Below are 20,037 nucleotides of genomic sequence, written 5' to 3'. Positions count from 1 at the left end.
GGAGACCCGGGGCTGTGTGCATGTGAGCAAACATCTTTGTAGGTCACATTTCCATTCGAGAGCCCTCTTCTGACTGACTCGGGGGGAAAGACGAGCAAGAGCTATGGACGGTTCTAAGGACAAGTGAATGGAAGATATGCCGATATCTCCCGTTTCCCTTTCCCTTCACTATCAGTCGACCCGAAATATCACCTATTTCCTCCTATTATCACATATTCCTCATCAGAGATGCAGTCTGATCCGCTGATTTACTCCAGCCTTTTGTGTCTGTCTTCGGTTTAATCAGCATCTGCAGTATGTGCCGTTTAAAAAGTACAAGGCATGTGCCGTTTAAAAAGGAAGTGATAAAAAACATTTTAAACATTTAACAACACCTAAACTGTTCCACCGCAACGCTGCGAGAGGTATAACTGAAGTCGGGTCGGGGTTACTGAAATGACGGAGGTTACGCTCCGGTGCAGACTACGCGTCAGTTCATTGTATTTCGCAGGAGTGGACCATCTTGCGCGCTATAAGATCTTTGCTCCAATTGATTTGATTACTCTAGCGCGGGGCCCCCTTAGGCACGGGGCCCAATTTGGAGAAATGGGTCCTATCGGCTAAAGGCCGGCCCTGACCGGGTAACTGCCGGGACCGAGGCGCAAACTCGCGACCTTGCGGCCACGAGCCGAGCACTCTACCACTGAGCCACATGTTAAAATCTACGCTAAAAACCTTCTGTTCGGAAAACCGAAAAATCCCGAAATCCGAGAAGTGTCTGGTCCCAAGGCTTTCAGGTAAAAGGTTGTGCACCTGTACTGCTTTTTATTTAATTTATAGTTCTCTTCACTTATTTTACTGGTTTCGCTTATTTGTACTGCTATTTCTGAAATGTCTGCTGGCCCCCTTAATAATTTCCTTCTGATTAATACCAATTCATTAATTATTCATCACATTCCCTTTTTGCTTGCTCGGACAAGCAGCTTGTGAATGTAATTGCTTAGAATATTGTCCATTTAGTAAGCTGAAAGGACAATGTTAAGTTCACTCAGGTGTGCAAAACCTTTGCAACAGTTTTAAAGCATTTGTGGATCATGTTAGCTGTATCAGCATTTTCTTGAATACCCCTGACATGGAGTATGGACCAGATGACAAAGGTTAATGCTGACAGAACTATCAACATTTAGCTATTTAAGGAGCACTAAATCCCAGCTATCGCACATGCATTTTTAAACACGACGTCTAGACTTGCTAACAGATTGTGTGTCAAATTCCAAATTGTTTCTTGAACCCTGAGCCAGGGTAGATCTGGTACTGAATATGATACCTAATTTATTTTATTAGGAATTTTAGGACCTTAAATTAGAAGTCAAAAGAGAAAGCAAGTTACTAAATTATTTTTGCTTGATTCTCTTTGTGTATTGTATTAACTAATCTGATTAGATAACATGCATAACAAAGCTTTTCACTGTACACCAGTACAACGTAACAATTTTGCTTCAGTTCCATTATTGTCATACAGTACTAAGAGAAAACTAATGTATTCAACTCTTTTTCAGACAGCAATTGATTGAGCATTATAGCAACTTATCGGAGGAAGCAGCAAAGCGAGAACAGAAAGCCTTGTGGAAAATTCAAAGGCACAAGTTAGAATCTGCACGCATTGACTTTCTTCTTAATGATAAAAAAAAACTTCAGGTAGTTGGGCAAGTACTTATTTTATATTTCAACTGGATGACTTGTAAAGTGTGTATTTTAAAATTCTATTGCTTGCTTGACCTTAGATTAACTTTTTCAATATCTCAGGCTATGCTGGATAAGTTGCCACTGGGAGAGCAAAGAGAAACATCGGATGTTGTTCCTGGATTGGACCTGCAGCATCATGAACCATTGACTAAAGGTTTTGATTCTCAACAGTTGAGCATTGAGGTGCAGTACTACAGCTGCTTTTCATCTGCAAATATTTATTTTTCTTCTCTTCCTTCCACTCCAAATCTTGATAACTGTTGATATCTGACAAACTATGGGATAAAAAAGATTTGTCTCATAATTTTAACAGATAGACTTATAATTTGAAAAGTGGCATTAACTACTTTTATGCTTCACTTTTTCTAAAGTTAATGATTAAATGAAATATTGGACCCATTTAAATATTGTTACACAATTCTCTGTTTCAGGTAACATCAAATGAAAATAGAATATTCAGTCCAAAAGAGTACGTACTTGCACCAGTGAATAAAGAGTCTCCAATTGCTGTTGTACCAACTGAATTACATCCATTTCATGAGGAGTCCGAACAGTTTATTCAAAATGATATGGTGGAACCTGGGCTTGAAACATCACCGTATGATGGAGTGCCTCAAACCTCTAATCCAAGCCAGAAGGAAGTATGTTTGCTTGATATAACATTTGAGGATTTTCTCCCAGAGCAATTAGAACCTGTTGCTGCCATTGAAGCAGTTAAACAAACCACAATACTGGAGGAGGCTCTGAAGGAAATAGGGTCGGAGCTATCAAACAAGAACAAAAACACGGCCTTTGACAAAGATGAATATGATTTCAGTATTCCTTCAACAGCATCTGGGGGTGCTCAGGATAAAGCATCAGAAGGCAAATACTTTTCACAAATGGATTATCTGGAACACGCACTCTCTGATCCATATATTAAAGTTGTAGTGTCAGATAGTAAGTCTTCAGGGCCACATGCAAATATATATGGCCATGTGTCTGATTCAAATCTAAATATAGGTGGGTATACATCCAACGTTGAACTTGCTGGGCCACGGTGGAATATTCATGGACATGCTTCACAATCTAACATAAAGGTTGGTGATTATCTTTCTAACGTTGAGCCTTCTAGACCACGATGGAATATTCATGGACATGTATCACAAGCCAGCATACACGTTGGTGAATATGTTTCAGATGTAGAGCAATCTTGGCCAAAACCAAACATTCATGGACATCCATCACAGACCAATTTACAAATTGGTGATGATGTTTCCAGTGTGGAATCATGTAGATCAAGATGGAACATCCATGGACATGTGCCACCAGCCAATGCTACACTTGGTAAAAATGGATCCAGTACAGAACCATGTGGGCCACAGTTGAAATTTCCTGGTAAATCATTACCCACATTGCCTAAAATAGATGCAGAATCTCCTTCACTTGATTGGATATCTTTGGGGCATCCTTCTCAATCAAATATCAGAATAGGTGAATGGTCACCATATGTGGAAGCAAATCTGATCCCAAGGCTGAAATCAGCTGCTGGTCATTCATCTGATTCCACCATTCAAGACATAATATACAATAAACAATCACCATCAGAAATAGTGGTGCCTAATGATGAAAATCTGAATGCTGAAACTGTACGTCCCCCCATTTCGAAAGAAGAAATGCACATCGCTGAAGAATCCAAATTGATTACAGATCTTCCAAGTCCAGAATCTGAGCTAAATGGAAATGAAAACAAAAGTCAGGGTGAATCACAAGGTGAGAAATGCAAGGCTTTTGCAGGATTGTACTTTTTTTTCATGAACTGAAGCTATTTTTCATAACAAATGCATTAGTTGACAAAATATATTAACATATTATAGTACACGCCGTCTTAATGTAATTAACATGGAACGTAAAACAGTACAGCACATGAACAAGCCCTTTGACCCACAATGTCCTTGCTGAACCTGATGTCAAGCCCATCTCTTATCTACCTACACATAATCCAAATCACTCAATCTCTGCATGTCCCTATGCCTATCCAAAAGTCTCAGAAATGCAACTATTGTATGCCTCAGACATGGCCCCACTCCTTTAAACTTGGTCCCTCTCAGCCTAAAGCTAGTAAAGCTAGCACCCTGTAGTATTTGATTTTTTACATCCTGGGAATAAAAGGTTCTAACTGTCTACCTTATCTATGTCTCTCATAATTGTATATACTTCTATCAGTTCTCTCCCCAACCTCTGGCAGTCCAGAGAAATTCCAGAGATATTTAGATATTTTCTGACAAATTAATGACATTTTATATGGTTACCAATTCATTATCTTTTGTAGATAACTATGAAAAAGATGCCATTAATGAACATCCACAAAAAGCAGCATCCACTCCCACTCTTCAAACCACAGGTTTTCAAGATGAGGTATTTTATTTTAAATACAAAATTAATTTAATGTTATCGATACAGAGAGTCATTCGTGACTCAAATATGCTTGTTTGAAGTTTGTGATGTGGTATAATAATGGCATTACTAAACTGTTTAGATGGGGGACTTTAGGGCAGTCACGGTGGTGCAGCGGTGGAGTTGCTGCCTTACAGCGAATGCAGCGCCGGAGACCCGGGTTCGATCCTGACAATAGATGCTGTCTGTACAGAATTTGTATGTTCTCTCCGTGACTTGCGAGGGCTTTCTCTGAGATCTTTAGTTTCCTCCCACACTGCAAAGTCGTACAGGTTTGTAGGTTAGCTGGCTTGGTGTAAATGTAAAAATTGTCCCTAGTGGGGGTAGGATAGTATTAATGTGCGGGGATCGCTGGTTGGCGTGTACCCCGTGGGCCGAAGGGCCTGATTCCGTGCTGTGTCTCTAAAACTTAAAAAAAACATGGTGGTGGGGAGAGGAAACCTGGAGGAAGGAATTTTGCACATCCCTCTTAGGTGGGAATGCCGTCCAGCAGTAATGAGGATTTGCAAGGTTTAAATTGTCGTGGATTTGCATTAGCAAATCCAGAAGAGAATAGGAGCTAGAGTGGACACATTGCTGAAATGTGATTGATAGTTAACCAGTATAATCACTCCAGCTAATGGTGGGACAATGGGAAATAGTGGGAAATATGTATTTCATTCTCTCTTCATTGATGAGATAATATCATGAAATTTCTGGCTGGAAAGAGCAACGTTCAGTTGGAGCAGCAATGGTTGAAGAAAGCCTATTAATATCTTCTTGGACCGACGAAGGACCGTGACCAGGAAAAATTATTCTTTGGAAAATATAGATATTTATAGTGTGATTATAGTTTGTGTGCTATAATTTACATTAAAAAAAAAAATATATATATATATATAAGAAATGCTGATGGGCTAGAATTCCTGACTGGGTGGGGGTGAAGGGTTTTCCTTTTAATAGTTTAATAAAGTGAGTGTTTTATTGAGCAACCTCTGGGAGAACTTATGAAGTGAAACTTGGTTTGTGCCCCATGTGAGTTTATACATCATTCCAGCATTTCAAGGACACCTACTAAAAGGCAACTGTAGGAATTGTATTCCTCTTGACAAAAAATATACCCCAGACCTCTAGATTACTTACCTAGAAACATTTTTATTTTTGTTTTGCTCATGATTACAATGATTTAATTGTTTATGGTGTGCTGTTATGTTTTAATTTTCCATGTCAAGTTGTCAACATGTACTTGAGATCATTCTAACCCAAATAATTTTCAGTTATGTAAATGATAGATTATGCTTAAATTTTCTTATTGAATTAAAAAAAACAAAAAGATTTGCAATGATTCCTGGGCATCTTACGTATTGATGACTCTGACAAGTAGTTTATGTTTACCTGTGCTATAGAAGAAAGATCCTTTTGAACCACAAAAGGATTGTTTTCAAGATAGAAATGCACATGCCGATCAATCAGAAGATCTAAAGCATGCAGCTACTGACCTTTTGATTGCGCAAGTGGGTCCTACGCAAGAAAATGCGGTTGAACTTTCTTTATGGGACAAGGAAGAGGCCTACCTTAAAAGCCTGGCAGACCAATACTGTGTAGAACACTACCAGGACAACTATGAACTGATGTGTAAGCATGCAATATTTATTGGAATTTAGCAATGGTAACAATTCAATTCTTAGCATTAGAATCATGATTTAAAAAAAAAAAAATTATTACAAAATTGTAACATTTACTGATGATGAATATTGATGGCATTTTTCTTTTATATCTGTTCTCGTAATATCTCTGCTCTGGTCCTGGTTAAAAGTTTTAGTGCCATTACTAGCTCAAAACGTGCATCAATGTAAAAGTATTGATCTCGAATGTTGAACTGAGTGTTTTAACCATTACTAATATACACAAATGGTCACAAGTTAGGACATGAGAAATAATACCTCTGGTGTTAATGCATTTGAGAAGCTGATGCAGCCAGAGGAGAAATACAGTAGGAACTCAGAATATAGGTTAGTAACTTTGTTACCAGTGACTATTCACAGAAATGCTTTAAAATTAATGTAACATGAGCATGTCATATTCATGTTATCGGAGCAGAATTAGGCCAAACAGCCCATTGAGTCTGCCATTGAATCATGGCTGATTTATTTTTCCCTCTTAACTCCATTCCACTACCTTCTCACCAGAACTTCAACACCCTTACTAAACAAGAACCTGTCAATCTCCACTTTAAAAATACCCAAAGACTTGGCTTCCACAGCCATCTGTGACAATGAATTCCACAGAGTCACCACTCTCCGACTAAAGAAATTCCTCCAACTCCTTTCTAAAGGTACGTCCATTTATTGTGAGGCTGGGCCCTCTGGTCCTAGACTCTCCCACTAGTGCAATCATCATCTCCACATCCACTCTATACAGGTCTTTCATTTTGATCAGTTTCAATGAAATTTCTCCACCCCCTGGTATCCTTCTAAACTCCAGCAAATACAGGCCCAAAGCTGGCAAATGCTAATCGTGCGTTAACCTAAACATCCCTGGAATTCAAAAGCCCATTATTTTTAATTTGCATTATGTTTCTGAACCACCTCCTCTTGAATATTCTAAGGTATCTTATCCTGCTAGGGTGATGTAAAAGTTTGCGTGCAAATCTATTGAGTTCCTACCAGCAGTGTGATGCTGCTCTCAAGGGGACAGTTGGATGGAAATAACTTTAGAAAACTTGCCATTAGTTTTCTAAGTTATTCTCTCATTGAGTTTTTATTTTGGAGAAAATGTATAATTGGTGAATTAGTCTTTTTTTCGTGACGGTCTTAATATTCTGTACTTTATTTACTGCCCCAGCTGAGCCTCCCATCTCGCATCTGCTTCAGAATATAGTAACGGAGCCCTGTTTACCACCCTTGGATCCTTCTGTTCGTAGAGCAACAGATGCAACAGCAGTACAAGCAAGCAGTCTAGTCTCACTTCCAGTACTGATGAAACACTCCATAACGGCACCTCTTATAGCTCAGTAAGTATTTATTGAAACTGCCATTGCTGTCTTAATTGCAGTTTAGGGCAGATAAAGCTCTGGCTCAAGAAACAAATTTTCTGTTTCTGACATGGACACTTTTCAATGATCCATTTGAAAAAAATCTGGCCATTTTATTTACAGAGTTAGAGGTAAGTAAAATAAGTAGAGGAGAAAAGAGTAATCACACTACAGATAAAACATATTTCTTAATGCACCTGACAAAGTTTGAAAATTTTCAGAGTAGGATTACTGTCTGTGGATTTTTATTTTTTTAACAAGTAAGATTCTGTCCGCATCAAAATAACTATAGCATACTAAAATACTGAGATTTCAGTCTTTAATATTTAAACAAAATTTGAGATATTGCATTTAAGTTACTCTCTCTTTTCAGTGCTTCTCTGGTAAATAAAGCCATAATTGATTATTTATTTGTGGAACTGAACATTGAACAGAACTTTGAAGCGTTAAGACATTTCCTTTTGATGGAAGATGGAGAGTTTGCTCAATCACTTAGTGATCTGCTCTTTGAAAAGGTAAATTTAATTTCCTAGGCTACACTTCACACATCCATCAGAATTGCACCTGTGTGAAATGCAGAAAACATTTTACAAAATCCATTAGGTTTAACATTTTATTGAGATATTGATGTTTATATTTATTTGAAGATGAATTTTTCAAACCGTTAAATCATTTATTATGGAGTATTTAGTTTTCTACAGGATTGTTTTATTAATAAATCTTAACCAAACGACAAGAATCTTCTGCTTGTGTCAAAAAGATCAGAAACCAGAACTGTTGAGCTTACGGATTAATTGGCCCAGGTTTAGCGAGTTATTCTTTAATTCCAATATAAAGCTCACTTGCAATATAAAAAACGAACCGATGTCAATTAAAGAAGGTTTAAGTATTCCTTTTAATATGTTTATAGTTAATACGAAATCAAAGACTGATGGTAATGATGAGATGTTTTCCATGTTCTCTTAGAAGTTAATTAAATAGGTAAATTAGCTGTCATGGCAGTTTTCGTTCTCATTGGGTGTGAACAGTGACAATAATGCAAGGAATTAATAACCCTTCCATGATGTTTTTGGCCACTGAGATTCAGAATTATTGAAATATGCAAGAGCTTTATTAAATCCAGTATGTTAGAAATCAGTAACCATTTTAATGAAATCCTTCAAATGCATAAGAATATCTTTATTTTGCAGCACAAAGTGTAGTATACTCCTTTGAGGTGAGTTCTATTCCTATTGTCATTTTGTGTATTTGCATCACTGGGAAATCAACGTACAGATTTGAATCGATGTCTTACCTTTCTTATTATTTCCAGGCGTTACCTTATTAGGAAGTGAAATAAATAATATCCAGCCATGGCCACACATTGTTGTAGGTTCCTTCAAGCTAGAGTGATTGCATTTGTTCTTTTAGCGCTCTCAATCTGTTGGTGGTATCTGCACCTGGTATGGCTTTTGGGAGGCTTTCCAAAATTTGTGGTTGCATTGTGATCCCGAGCTTGGATTTATTGAGTAATATCATTGTTACAGTGACTACTAATCCCTTCATGCCATACTACCACACGATGTGGGATCTGCGATGTCCCTAGGGAAGTAAGACTTAATGACCCCTTGAGGAAATAGCTAATGCCACTGAACTCATATTTCCTAGTACACATCAAATGTGAAGTAAAACACCCAAGTCCATACACATGCAAGGCTAATTCATAAACTAAGTTCCCAGCGTGGTGCAAAGTTGCATGTTTTTATTCTTTCACTGGAACTGTAAGGCAACATAAGCAGGTATTTCTTCAACTCGATGCAGCCCAAATCACAGAACATTCTTCATTCACTTGCTTAACGGTTTTTCATTTCTACAATAGTTTCCTATACTTCCACGTCTGAGATTACCGATTAGTTGGTTTCTAGAAGAACTAGATTTAATCGGATCCCAGCACTGACTGGTACAGTAAGCCGTAGTTTTAACAGACCTCTTTATAACCAATTCCGGTTATAACAGACAGACCTGAGCTCCCACTGCCTCCTTGGCCTCTTACAACCCCGCTGCCCTCACAGTCCGGTTTTCACGGCTGTTATTGTGGCTCGCGTTGTAGCTCCTGGGGGCTGCACCTTCTTCAGGCCGCTGAAAAAATTACAAGAACCGGTTGGTCACTGTGGGGCTCCTTCCCCTATCACCAGCTGCCACTTCTTTGTGTTGTCCATCACTTTGTCTGCTCCTCTCTCCACTGCCACGCCATCCTCCTTCCATCACTTTGTCCACTCCGCCATTGCCTCCTCCTCCTTTTTGCCCGGAATTGCCAACATCTTTCAAGGTGGAGTGCGTCGGAGGAGGAGAAGGTAGCGGTGGGGGGCGGGGGAAGAGAGGCCGTCAAGGTGCACAGCAAGCTCTTCTGCACCAGCTGCCCACCGTCCAGTGGACGTGGCTGTTGTTACAGTTCACATTGTAACCCCCAAAATGATGTGCTCGGTCACCGTGTGCCTCCCTCCCATGCCGCTTCTTCCTGAGCGACAGAGTAGACAAAGCGACGGGAGAAGTCAGCAGCGGTGGTGCGGGGAGTAGACAAAGCGATGGCCGACAGCTGGTAAGAGGGGAGGGAGCCCCACGGTGACCAAGCACGTCCTATCTGTGGCCTGCAGAAAACTTTGCTGGCCAGGGGCTACAATGTAAGCCGTAACAACAGCCATGTCAGTTGGACCGTGTGGCAGCTGGTGAAGAAGGGCTCACTGGTATAGACCAGCAGTATCGGTGCCTAGTTTTAACGTGAAGCTGCACAATGTACTGGAGTAACTAGGCAGACTGAATCAGTCGGAAGAAGGGTCCCAACCCAAAAGTTCACCTATCTATTTTCCCCAGAGATGCATCCTGACCTTCTGAGTTACTCCAGCACCTTGTATCCTTTTGTGTATTAACCAGCATCTGTAGTTCTTTGTTTCTACGACATACAATGATAATCCCTTGCTCATTTATAGCGGACAATCGGCAATAATGAACACCACTTCCCCATCCCCTATTGTCTGTTTTAACGAGGATTTGCTGTACCTAATTCATTGTTACAGAATTGCCCGATGAAATATTTTTCCATTTTGATTGTCAGCTGGATTAAATTGTACATATGTTAAAAGTGATTATTTTGAACATTTTAATTAAAGAAATTCTAAAAGCATTCAATGGAGTACTAATTCCTGATCTTATTTTACTTAATAAATGTAACTTTAGTCTTGTGTACTGAAAAATCCCATTGTAATGTGTATTGAACTGGTGCTTCTTCTTTTAATAGCTTGGATCCGGACAGACACCAGGAGAACTTTTGAATCCTTTAGTTCTCAATTCAATTTTGAACAAAGCTTTGCAGTATAGCCTTCATGGAGACTCTAAGATGGCTTCTAATTTGACTTTTGCCCTGAAATATCTGCCAGAAATATTCAAACCGAATGCACCCGATGCCTTGAACTGCTTGGAACTAAGATACAAGGTCACAAATCTTTCTTGCAAAATAAATATCTTTTGTATTTTTTATATTTTCTTTTCGGAAAGTTATTGAAATGATTTAATACATTTTCATTGAGAATTTGACTGTCAATAAACTGACTAGGTTGCTAACAGATACAAAGTGAAATGATGGAAAATTTACTTTAGTGAAACTATAGAGAAAGAACAAAATAACATGGAATAATGCCACAAGTTTCAAAATGAATGGGACTTCTTGGGGGAAGGTGAAAACCGACTCAATATCAATGTAACTGGTAATCAAAATAGAGAGTAAATGTTACGGTTAAGAAAATAGTCATACACAATACTGACAGGGTGTAGAGTTATACGACACAAACAGGTCCTTCCGCCCAACTCTTCCATAATAACCAAGATGCCCAACTGATCATTTTAAGAGTTCATGATGCAGTGCAGTTGTGATTATTGTACTGGGTACCCGGACGTGGCGCCGACGGACGAGAAGCCGAAGCAAAGAAGTCGAAGCCAAAGAACCGCATGGAAACTAGGCCGAAACGTCTAATAACCGAAAGGATGGGATGCTTAAAAGCCAACGAACCAAAAAACTGCGTCGCCTAAAAGCAAACTTATCGAATGGCCGCTCTGTCGAAACGCCACCTACTCGTAAGGCGGTGTCGCCTACAAGACAACGGACCGACTGCCGCTAAACAGAAAAGTCCAATAACGGACATGACGCTGCCGGGGGGGCAGGACTGGCCAGCGATTGGTCCAGACCCCCGCGTCCATCACATCAGAAGGGGGAGACGGGAGCGTGGGGGTCATAGGTAACTGTGCAATCTGAACCCAAGCACCAAGTTGAAAGCGGCCGAAGGTGCGCATCCCTCGGGACAGCCCACACCCACTCTCCCACGGCCACCCTCTGCGGACTGCGGGTCGGGTGGAGTGGAGGTGTGGGCCAATGTTCATCCCTTCACAGTGATATGATGGACGCGGGGGTCTGGACCAATCGCTGACAAGTCCCCCCCCCCCCCCCCCCCCCCCCCCCCCAGCAACGTCATGTCCGTTATTGGACTTCTCTATTGAGCGGCAGTCGGTCAGTTGGCTTGTATGCGATGCCGCCTTTTGGGTAGTTGGTGTTTCGGCCTCGTTTCCTTTCGGTTCTTTGGCTTCGACTTCTTTGCTTCGGCCTCTCGTCAGTTGGCGCCACGTCCGCACACGATTGTACTGTTAGGAACAATATTATTACTGTTGGGAAAATAGGACACCAAGATAAGAGTATGGTGTAGAAGTTAGTTATCACGCTGGAAAAATTGAAGAATTTAGTTTACTCTTTTCAAAAGCTGTGGCCTAAGTTTCCAAAGCAGTTTATTCAAACATAGGTAATCACTTTCGTTCTTCACTTTTTCTCAAAAACAATGGTTCTTGGTACTAGGTTGGAAGACATTTTGTCAGTTTGGAGTTCTTTGGGGATACTGGATTTGAATATGTCAGTCAAAATGTATGCAAATGTATATGAGGTGCATTTTTAAGTCATATGATTAATCAAGTAATTAATATGATTTCAATGGATAATTAGAATTAATACTGGTTACATTGGGAAGAGGGATTGAGATCAAAGAGTGGATGTTAAATTAATTCATGATTTTTATCATGTTAAAAAAAATGATATGTTGGTGAAAGTAGAAATTACTGGATATTGGAAAACAACTATATTGTTATCATTGTAGTTGTACACTTTTTGATTTTAAGTTTTGTACTGTTCATAAATGTTATGACATGGTTCGCTCTAGTCACTCGTTAACTGATTTTTTTTTCCAAATGGAACTTAATTGGTTCCCAAATGTTGTAAAAACTCATTAAATGCCTGTAACAATAAATGTTTGTTTTTAAATAGTAAACGAGAACTACAGTTATGAAAGTTGCACCACAATGCTATCATGAATGCAGTATTGTACAATTTCACATGTGTTTTACTGCTTTTCTAATTTTTTTTGTAGGTGAATTGGCCTCTGAACATTGTAATCACGGAAAGCTGTATGAACAAGTACAACAAGATATTTTCTTTCCTGCTGCAGCTAAAGCATATGGTCTGGACATTAAAGGATGTTTGGTTTCATTTAAAACGTACTGGTGAGAAAAATATTAGCTCTGGGTTCTTGAACATGGGTTAAGGATCATTGAAATGCTATAGGAAATAGTTTTTAAAATTGCATAAAAAAAACATTTGTGATTCATTTATTTGGTTGCAATGAAAGATAAAAGGTTAGATTTTAAGCAGAAGAGTAAATACATGTTTAGTAATGTGTGTATGTGTAGTAGTAGATTCATGTAAACAGCAAAGGTTTTATGGATTATCTTTGACTGCCAAGTCAATGTTAGCACATGGTGAAAGTTGATAATGATTGTTATGTACCTTAAGTGCCTTCATCTAAGGAGCTACTTTTGAAGTAGAACCTGTTTTTTTTTTTTCAGTTGTAGGATCATTAAAAAGAAATTAGAATCATCGAGGAAAGTCAGAGATGCCTAAGAGGTTCATAGATAGTAGTAGATGCCTACAGTCCAAAGGGTCTTCAGGCCAATGTGTCAAAACCATCAAACATCAATTTACACTAATCCCATTTTTCATCTCTCATTACCATCAACTAGCACCCCTCTCTGATTCTCTGGTCATCGACTTACACCAGGGGCATTAACCTACTGGTCATCATATCTTTGATATGTGAGACGAAACTGGAGCACCCCGAGAAAATCCAGGGATATGTGCAAACCCCACACAAATTGCTTCATGTCGTTGATGGCTATTTCTCTCTTTATTTAGATGCTGCATGGCCTGCTGCATCTAGCATTTTTGTTTGTGTTGAGAAGAGGGATTATCTACTAAAACTTCATTCTCGGATAGGGAGAAGGGAAACTTGATGTTATTTATTTACAAATATGGAAAGTATGGATTTAGTACAGCTCTGGCTACAACATTCATTGTTGGTGAAAATGGTTTAAATTATTGGAGATAAAAGGAAATTTGGGAAATTTAGTCATTTTTCGTCAGACAAAATGTAGATTTATTCCTATTGGAAAAGTATCACTCTCTTGTCAGCTAGGAAACCGATGATGTGGATAAACCATAGATCTTCTACACAAAGCATAACTTTAAGTTCAGGGAACATAGTATTATTGGAGTGCTTCTTAAGTTGTGAAGAAGGAATACAAATTTGTGAATTGCACATAAATCTCTTTATATTATGTACCACAAAATGTTACCATATTCAGAAATTGGAATAGATAGATGACCTGTCATTGTGATATTTACATTTAAAGTTAGTCAAAAATAATTAGGACTATCTAATTTAATTCACTGTTATTACCACCTACAAATGCAGGTCCCATTTGTTTTGTGTCATCGTTCCTTTCAATTTTGCAGATTGAAAATTTTAACTTGTTTTTATTTTAGCTTTAGTTAACCGTTCTTCAAATTCGGTCCAGTTGCACCAGCTTCAACTCTATCGACATGAAATGCAGCATTTTGTCAAAGTCATTCAAGGTTACATTGCTAATCAAATTTTGCACGTTACTTGGTGTGAATTCGGACACAAGTTGTCATCAGTTGGAAATCTGGATGAACTCCACAGAACACACGCAGAATACCTCAACAAAGGCATTTTCAGGCAAGAATTTCTATACTTTTGTTAGCAGCATTCTGAGAGAGTTGCTTAACATATCTTTTGTAATTAAAATTATTAGGTTGCATGTTTCCTTTGATAAATCAAGAAATGTTGGGGGAGAAGATTAACTAATGAGACTGTTGTGAAGGAGCCTTTCTGGCTGTCAGCTAATCATTGTGTTAGACGTGAGATAAACCGACCTTTTGTTTAATTATGATGATATGATTATTGAACAGTGAAATGAGAAATATACAGGTGCACAACCTTTTATCCGGTGTTCCAGAAACCGAAAAGCTCCGAAAACCGGCCATTTTTTCCGGATGTCGTCTGCGCACCAAAGCTCGCGTTTGGCGCCAAACCTGACCCAAAACGACCCACGGTCAACCCAGGTCTGTACTACTGTAGCGGCTGCCTCCTCCCTGGAGACCGGGAGACGCTTAAACATCTGTAAATCATTGCTTAAATGTTAGTCAGTTAGTTTGGAGGGCTTTTATGTGAAGGGGGGTGAAGGGGTAAACTTTAATTCTTAGTCCCCTACCTGGTCGGAGAGGCGGGGAGCGGTCAATGCCTTACCGGGTCGCTGTGCAGTAAGCTCCGCAGCGCTGTGGCCGGTCTGGCCGCGGGCGGCGCCAGTTGTAGCTCCGACCCCGGCAACTCTACCCCTGGCTGCGAGGCGCTCCAAATCCAGCGCGGCCCGCGGCCGGACGCCCCAGCTCCGCAAATGTCGGGAGTCGGCGACGTCGCAGCGCTGGGATGCGGGCAATGCCAAGCTCCGGAGCGCTGTGGCCGCCGACACACAACATCGCGGAGCGTCGCTGGATTTGGAGCCGCGCAGCCAGGGGTAGAGTTGCCGGGGTCGGAGCTCCAACCGGCGCCGCCCGCGGCCGGACGGAGCCCCCAGCTCCGCGGCTCCAAATCCAGCGACGCTCCGCGATGTTGTGAAGAAGGCGGCCACAGCGCTCCGGAGCTTGCCGCACGGCGACCCGGTAAGGCATTGCCCGCTCCCCGCTGGTATCCCAGCGCTGCGACCAAAGATCCTATAGCGGAGCTCCTCTAGGATCTTTGGCTGCGACGCCGCCGACTCCCGACATTCTCGGAGCTGGGACGTCCGGCCGCGGGCCGCGCTGGATTTGGAGCGCCTCGCAGCCAGGGGTAGAGTTGCCGGGGTCGGAGCTACAACTGGCGCCGCCCGCGGCCGGATGGAGCCCCCAGCTCCGCGAGGTTGGGAGTCGCCGACCAGGTAGGTAGGGGACTAAGAATTAAAGTTTCCCCCTTCACCCCTACACCACCACCACCACATAAAATCCCTCCAAACTAACTGACTAACATTTATGCAATGATTCTCCCGGTCTCCGGGGAGGAGGCAGCTGCTCCAGACTTTTCAAGCCGCCCGCGCTACCTACCTAATCTACGCTAAAAATCTTCCATTCTGAAATCCGAAAATGTCCGAAATCCGACAAGTGTCTGGTCCCAAGGCTTTCGGATAAAAGGTTGTGCACCTGTATAATTAATCTGGAGAATAATCCAAATCATTTGCATTTGTTCTAAAAAGGTGGGAATCCATTTTGATGGTAAGATTCTGAGCTAACAGTGCAATTAAAAAATCACATGGGGAAAATGAAATAAACTCAAACTCAAATTCAAGTTGAAATTAATGTGACCATTAGATACACGTCTAATTATGTGATCAAAACGGGAGGTGGGAGGGAGAGATTGAATAGAAATATAAAAAGTGCATATCCAGTTGTCTGGTTGGCAAAAGAAGCACTGTAGTTTTTAATCTCTATCAGATTAAATACTTTAATTTTGGATTTACCAATTGGATTGTCATGTAAGTAGCATCCAGAGTAGACAACAGAATGATGCAGATTGTATTGTTCTTGTAAATGGTGATATTGCTTACTTGAACCAAAATCTTTGTTTATTTTCAATTACAGAGGGTTATTGACTGAGAAAGCTGCTCCAGTGATGAAGATCATTCACAATATTTTTAGCTTGATTCTGAAATTCCGCAGTCAATTGATCTCTCAAGCCTGGCAACATGATGCTGATGATCAAATGGCAATACATCCTAACTTTGTTATGATGCAGCAGTCCTACAAATCATTCAAACATTATTCACACTTCCTATTTAAAGGTAACACATTTTCAAATACTGTCAATCTGTTACAATTAATTTGGAGGTAAAGTATACTAAACATCTTACTAATTCTGTAACTGAATGTAAACATTTCAAAATAATGGTGAAAATGGATATCACAGGCAATTAAGTCCACAATCTCTTTATAACCAATTTTGGTTATAGAGGTTCCCCGACTTCTTAGTCCTGCTGCCCTCACAGTCCAGTTTTCACAGATGTTATTGTAGCTCACGTTGAACCCCCTGGGGGCAGCACTTTCTTCATCGCTTGGTGACTGTGGGGATTTCTGTCCTATCACCAGCTGCTGCTTCTTTCTGTTATCTGTCACTTTGTCCGCTCCCCTCTCCACGACCACGGCATCCCCTTTCTCCCATCTCTTTGTCCATTTCGTCGCAGCCTCCTTCTTCTCGCCCGGAATCGCCAACATCTGCCGAGGTGGAATGCGTTGGGGGAGAAGGAGGAGGCAGCACTGTTGGGGGAGGGGCGCGGTCAGGGTGCATCAGTGAGGCCTTCACCAGCTGCCCACCGTCCAGTTGACGTGGCTGTTGTGGCAGTCCACATTGTAGCCCCCGACAGGATGCGCTCGGTCACCGTGTTTCCTTCCTCTGCTGCTTCTTCCCGTCACTTTGTCCACTTTGCTGTCGCTGCCTTCTCCACCGGAGTCCCCAACATCCCCCACCTTAGAACATGTCGGCGACTGCAGGGGATGAGGAGAAGCAGGTGGCGGTGGAGAAGGGAGCGGCGGAGTGGACAAAGTGACGGGAGGAAGCAGCAACAATGGTGGAGTGGGGAGCAGAAAAAGTGATGGCCGACAGGAAGTAGTGGCAGTTGGTAAGAAAAATAGATATCACTTGCAATTAAGTCCACTATCTGATTTTTGTATTAGATCATTGAGTGAACATAGGTGAACAACCTAAAAACAGTAGCATTACCACAACAATGGACAGTTTTGACTTTTTTAGTTACAGTTAATGGTTTATTTTATGAAACAAAATTATTAATTATCCAGCTTAGGCCAATTAGTGGTTTTGATGCAATGGAAACACAGCAGTGCTTTAAAATACGTACATTCACTGAAGATTTGAATGGGATGTGGGCTTTGCTAGCATTATTACCCATTCCTAATTGTCCTGAAGATGTTAGCCACCTTCTTGAACTGCTGCATGGCTTCTGGTGACAGCTCATAGGGCTAGTTTGAGGATTTTGATCCAGTGTCTTTGAAGGAATGCTTGTGACGGAGGCAAACCAGCAGATAGTTGTGTTCCCATGTGCCATCTCTTGGGAGAGATCACAGGTTTGGAAATCATGTAATTTCCAAAAGGTAAGATGCAAGACAGTAATTTTATTAAATAATTTTGCTTATGTAGATGTATCTACATTGTGATAAGACAGAATTAAAAGCCTTTCAAAAATATTCTGTTTTACATTATACCAGAGGCAAACTTAACTTGTGTAAATTTCAGTGTAAAACTTTTTTTGTATTACTACATGTCACATTTTGATTATGATTTAGGCTATTCATATTCAGCTCATTGAGTTCATGTTGGCCCCCAGAGCAATATCATTCTTGTCAACATTATATACCACTTTTTCCCTGTAACCTGTTTTCTCATAGATATCAACTCCACCTTTAGTCTCTTATGGGCCAGCTAGACTAGGGTAATTAACCTAACACCCAGCTCATCATAGGGATGTGTTAGAAAACTTCAGCACCCAAGGGAAGCCCAGGGTCACCAAAGTTGTGAGATGGTACCCATAATTGCTGGACCACAGTGCTGCTAAGAATGTGCAGAATTCTTTCATTACAAATCAGTGGGTGTTTCTATTAGACTCTGCTTATTCAAGGACAGTCAGCTACAAAATGAAGTGTCTGCATTGGTGCTCCATCAAAGGGAATTCAAACCATTCTGCCCAATTCTTTATTTCTTTAAGGATCTTTAGGATACAATTCCATGGGTGTTGTTGATCGGTTAGTACATTTTCCCCCACTCACCAAATTGAACAGGTGGAAGAATCGCAGGCTAGGACCAAATAAACTAGCATTCATGAACTCTTCTTCCTCCCAGCATATGAAGTGGGGTTGTTTGGCACAAATAGTAATTGCATTTCAAACATCAGACATTGCTTACTGTTTGTGAAGTGTGGGAAGATCAGCTATTTAAATTCGATGATTTTTGAGATCTTGTATGTGGCTGTTGTGCATATGCCTTTCACCTAGTGTTGAAGATGCAGATGTGACTTTAAGATCTGTTGGAGCCGGCGTAAGAGGTCTTAACATGTTAATTTATGTTGCGTTGGAAAAATATGGTTCTTTTAGATCAGTTTGTTTAGAAATGTGAAATTTCACAAGAAAATGTAACTCTTTCCCAAAGTCTTCTGATCTTTTATTTTTTTTTCCCCCCATCTCATCCCTAGTGGTCACCAAACTTGTCAATCGAGGCTATCAGCCACACCTTGAGGACTTCCTGCTGAGAATTAACTTCAATAATTATTATCTAGATGTTTAACTTTTATGATGTCTTATTGAAAATGGTATCTAAATTACATCATATAAATATTTAATTTTTAAACATAATGCTAAGTATTTGTCCATGTACATATTTGTATATCTGTGATATATCAACATCAGTGTTGTGGAACATTTTATGCCACAGTTACACAAATATAAAGAGATTTGTGATGACACAGGTCAGCATTTATAACTTATTATGCAGGGGGATTAGCATGACATTCAAAGTTACTATTCTGCCATATTTATAATTAAAACAATGTTTTTAAAGCTGTTTATCTTGATGCACGCTTATTTTTAACTGTGTCTTACTGGATTTTCTTTGAATAAAATAATTGTATCTCAATCCACTCACCAATTTGTACTAGCTTCTTACCAGCCTGAAATTTACTGAGTCAGACACAACCATCATTTACAAAGGCATAGCTAGGTGTGGGTAATCTTTCATTATTTTTCACACAAATGTTGGTGAGCCAATCGGTGGATGCACAGATTAAAGGCTATTGGTATCAATGTTGTCAATTTAAAACCCTGTACACCAACTGCAAAGAGTCTAAATTCTGCATTATTTAAATAGGCTCTGATTCTCTATTCTAATAGGTATAAGTACAGAGTGTTTCTGTTTTTAAAGTGTTGACTCCATGGTAAAACTCCACAAATCACAGATACAACTATTGAAGGCATTGGTGACTCACTTTAACTTCCTCACGGAATCTTGCTTGTAAAATTGGAATTAGTAAATCTAGGCAGGATTTTTTTTTGCTATTAAATTGAAATATAGTAATTGTGGTCTTTGACATTTTTCAAAGTTACTCTTCCCATCAAACACATCAAATTAAAGCACCTATAATAATCTGTTGGTCAAATTCAAATGTATTCATCACATGAGGCCGAAGGTGTAATGAAATTAATTTTCCAGCAGAGATACACTTAAAAAGAATAAACAATAGAATTTAACACAAACATCCACCACAGCATTCTTCAGTGGTGGAAGGCAACAAAGTTCAGTCAGCCCTCCTATGTTCATCCGTGGCTGGGGCCATAAACCCTCCATAGTCGCCGCTACAGATGGCCAGGCCCCCTCGTCGGGATGATCAAACACATCCTGCGT

General features: G+C 40.3%; 1 protein-coding gene across 3 annotated transcripts in view; it reads left to right on the top strand.

The window, feature by feature from the left end:
- Window positions 1–19,272, top strand: part of tubgcp6 (tubulin, gamma complex associated protein 6) — a 40,914-nt gene extending 21,642 nt beyond the window's left edge. For all 3 annotated transcript variants that reach the window (XM_055653072.1, XM_055653073.1, XM_055653071.1), the window contains exons 15-26: window positions 1,539–1,677; window positions 1,786–1,908; window positions 2,157–3,477; window positions 4,037–4,122; window positions 5,547–5,775; window positions 6,985–7,153; window positions 7,548–7,689; window positions 10,449–10,643; window positions 12,616–12,748; window positions 14,067–14,280; window positions 16,215–16,414; window positions 18,833–19,272. In XM_055653072.1, coding sequence (XP_055509047.1) covers window positions 1,539–1,677; window positions 1,786–1,908; window positions 2,157–3,477; window positions 4,037–4,122; window positions 5,547–5,775; window positions 6,985–7,153; window positions 7,548–7,689; window positions 10,449–10,643; window positions 12,616–12,748; window positions 14,067–14,280; window positions 16,215–16,414; window positions 18,833–18,924 — 3,043 coding nt within the window. In that variant the 3' untranslated portion in view covers window positions 18,925–19,272. The remainder of the gene's footprint in view (window positions 1–1,538; window positions 1,678–1,785; window positions 1,909–2,156; window positions 3,478–4,036; window positions 4,123–5,546; window positions 5,776–6,984; window positions 7,154–7,547; window positions 7,690–10,448; window positions 10,644–12,615; window positions 12,749–14,066; window positions 14,281–16,214; window positions 16,415–18,832) is intronic.
- The last annotated feature ends 765 nt before the right edge of the window (window positions 19,273–20,037 follow it).

Source organism: Leucoraja erinacea, chromosome 22 (assembly GCF_028641065.1).
Source record: "Leucoraja erinacea ecotype New England chromosome 22, Leri_hhj_1, whole genome shotgun sequence".
NCBI classification, from domain to species: Eukaryota; Metazoa; Chordata; class Chondrichthyes; order Rajiformes; family Rajidae; genus Leucoraja; species Leucoraja erinaceus.
Note: the sequence above shows the minus strand (reverse complement) of the source record. Positions and strands in the feature narration are given on the sequence as shown.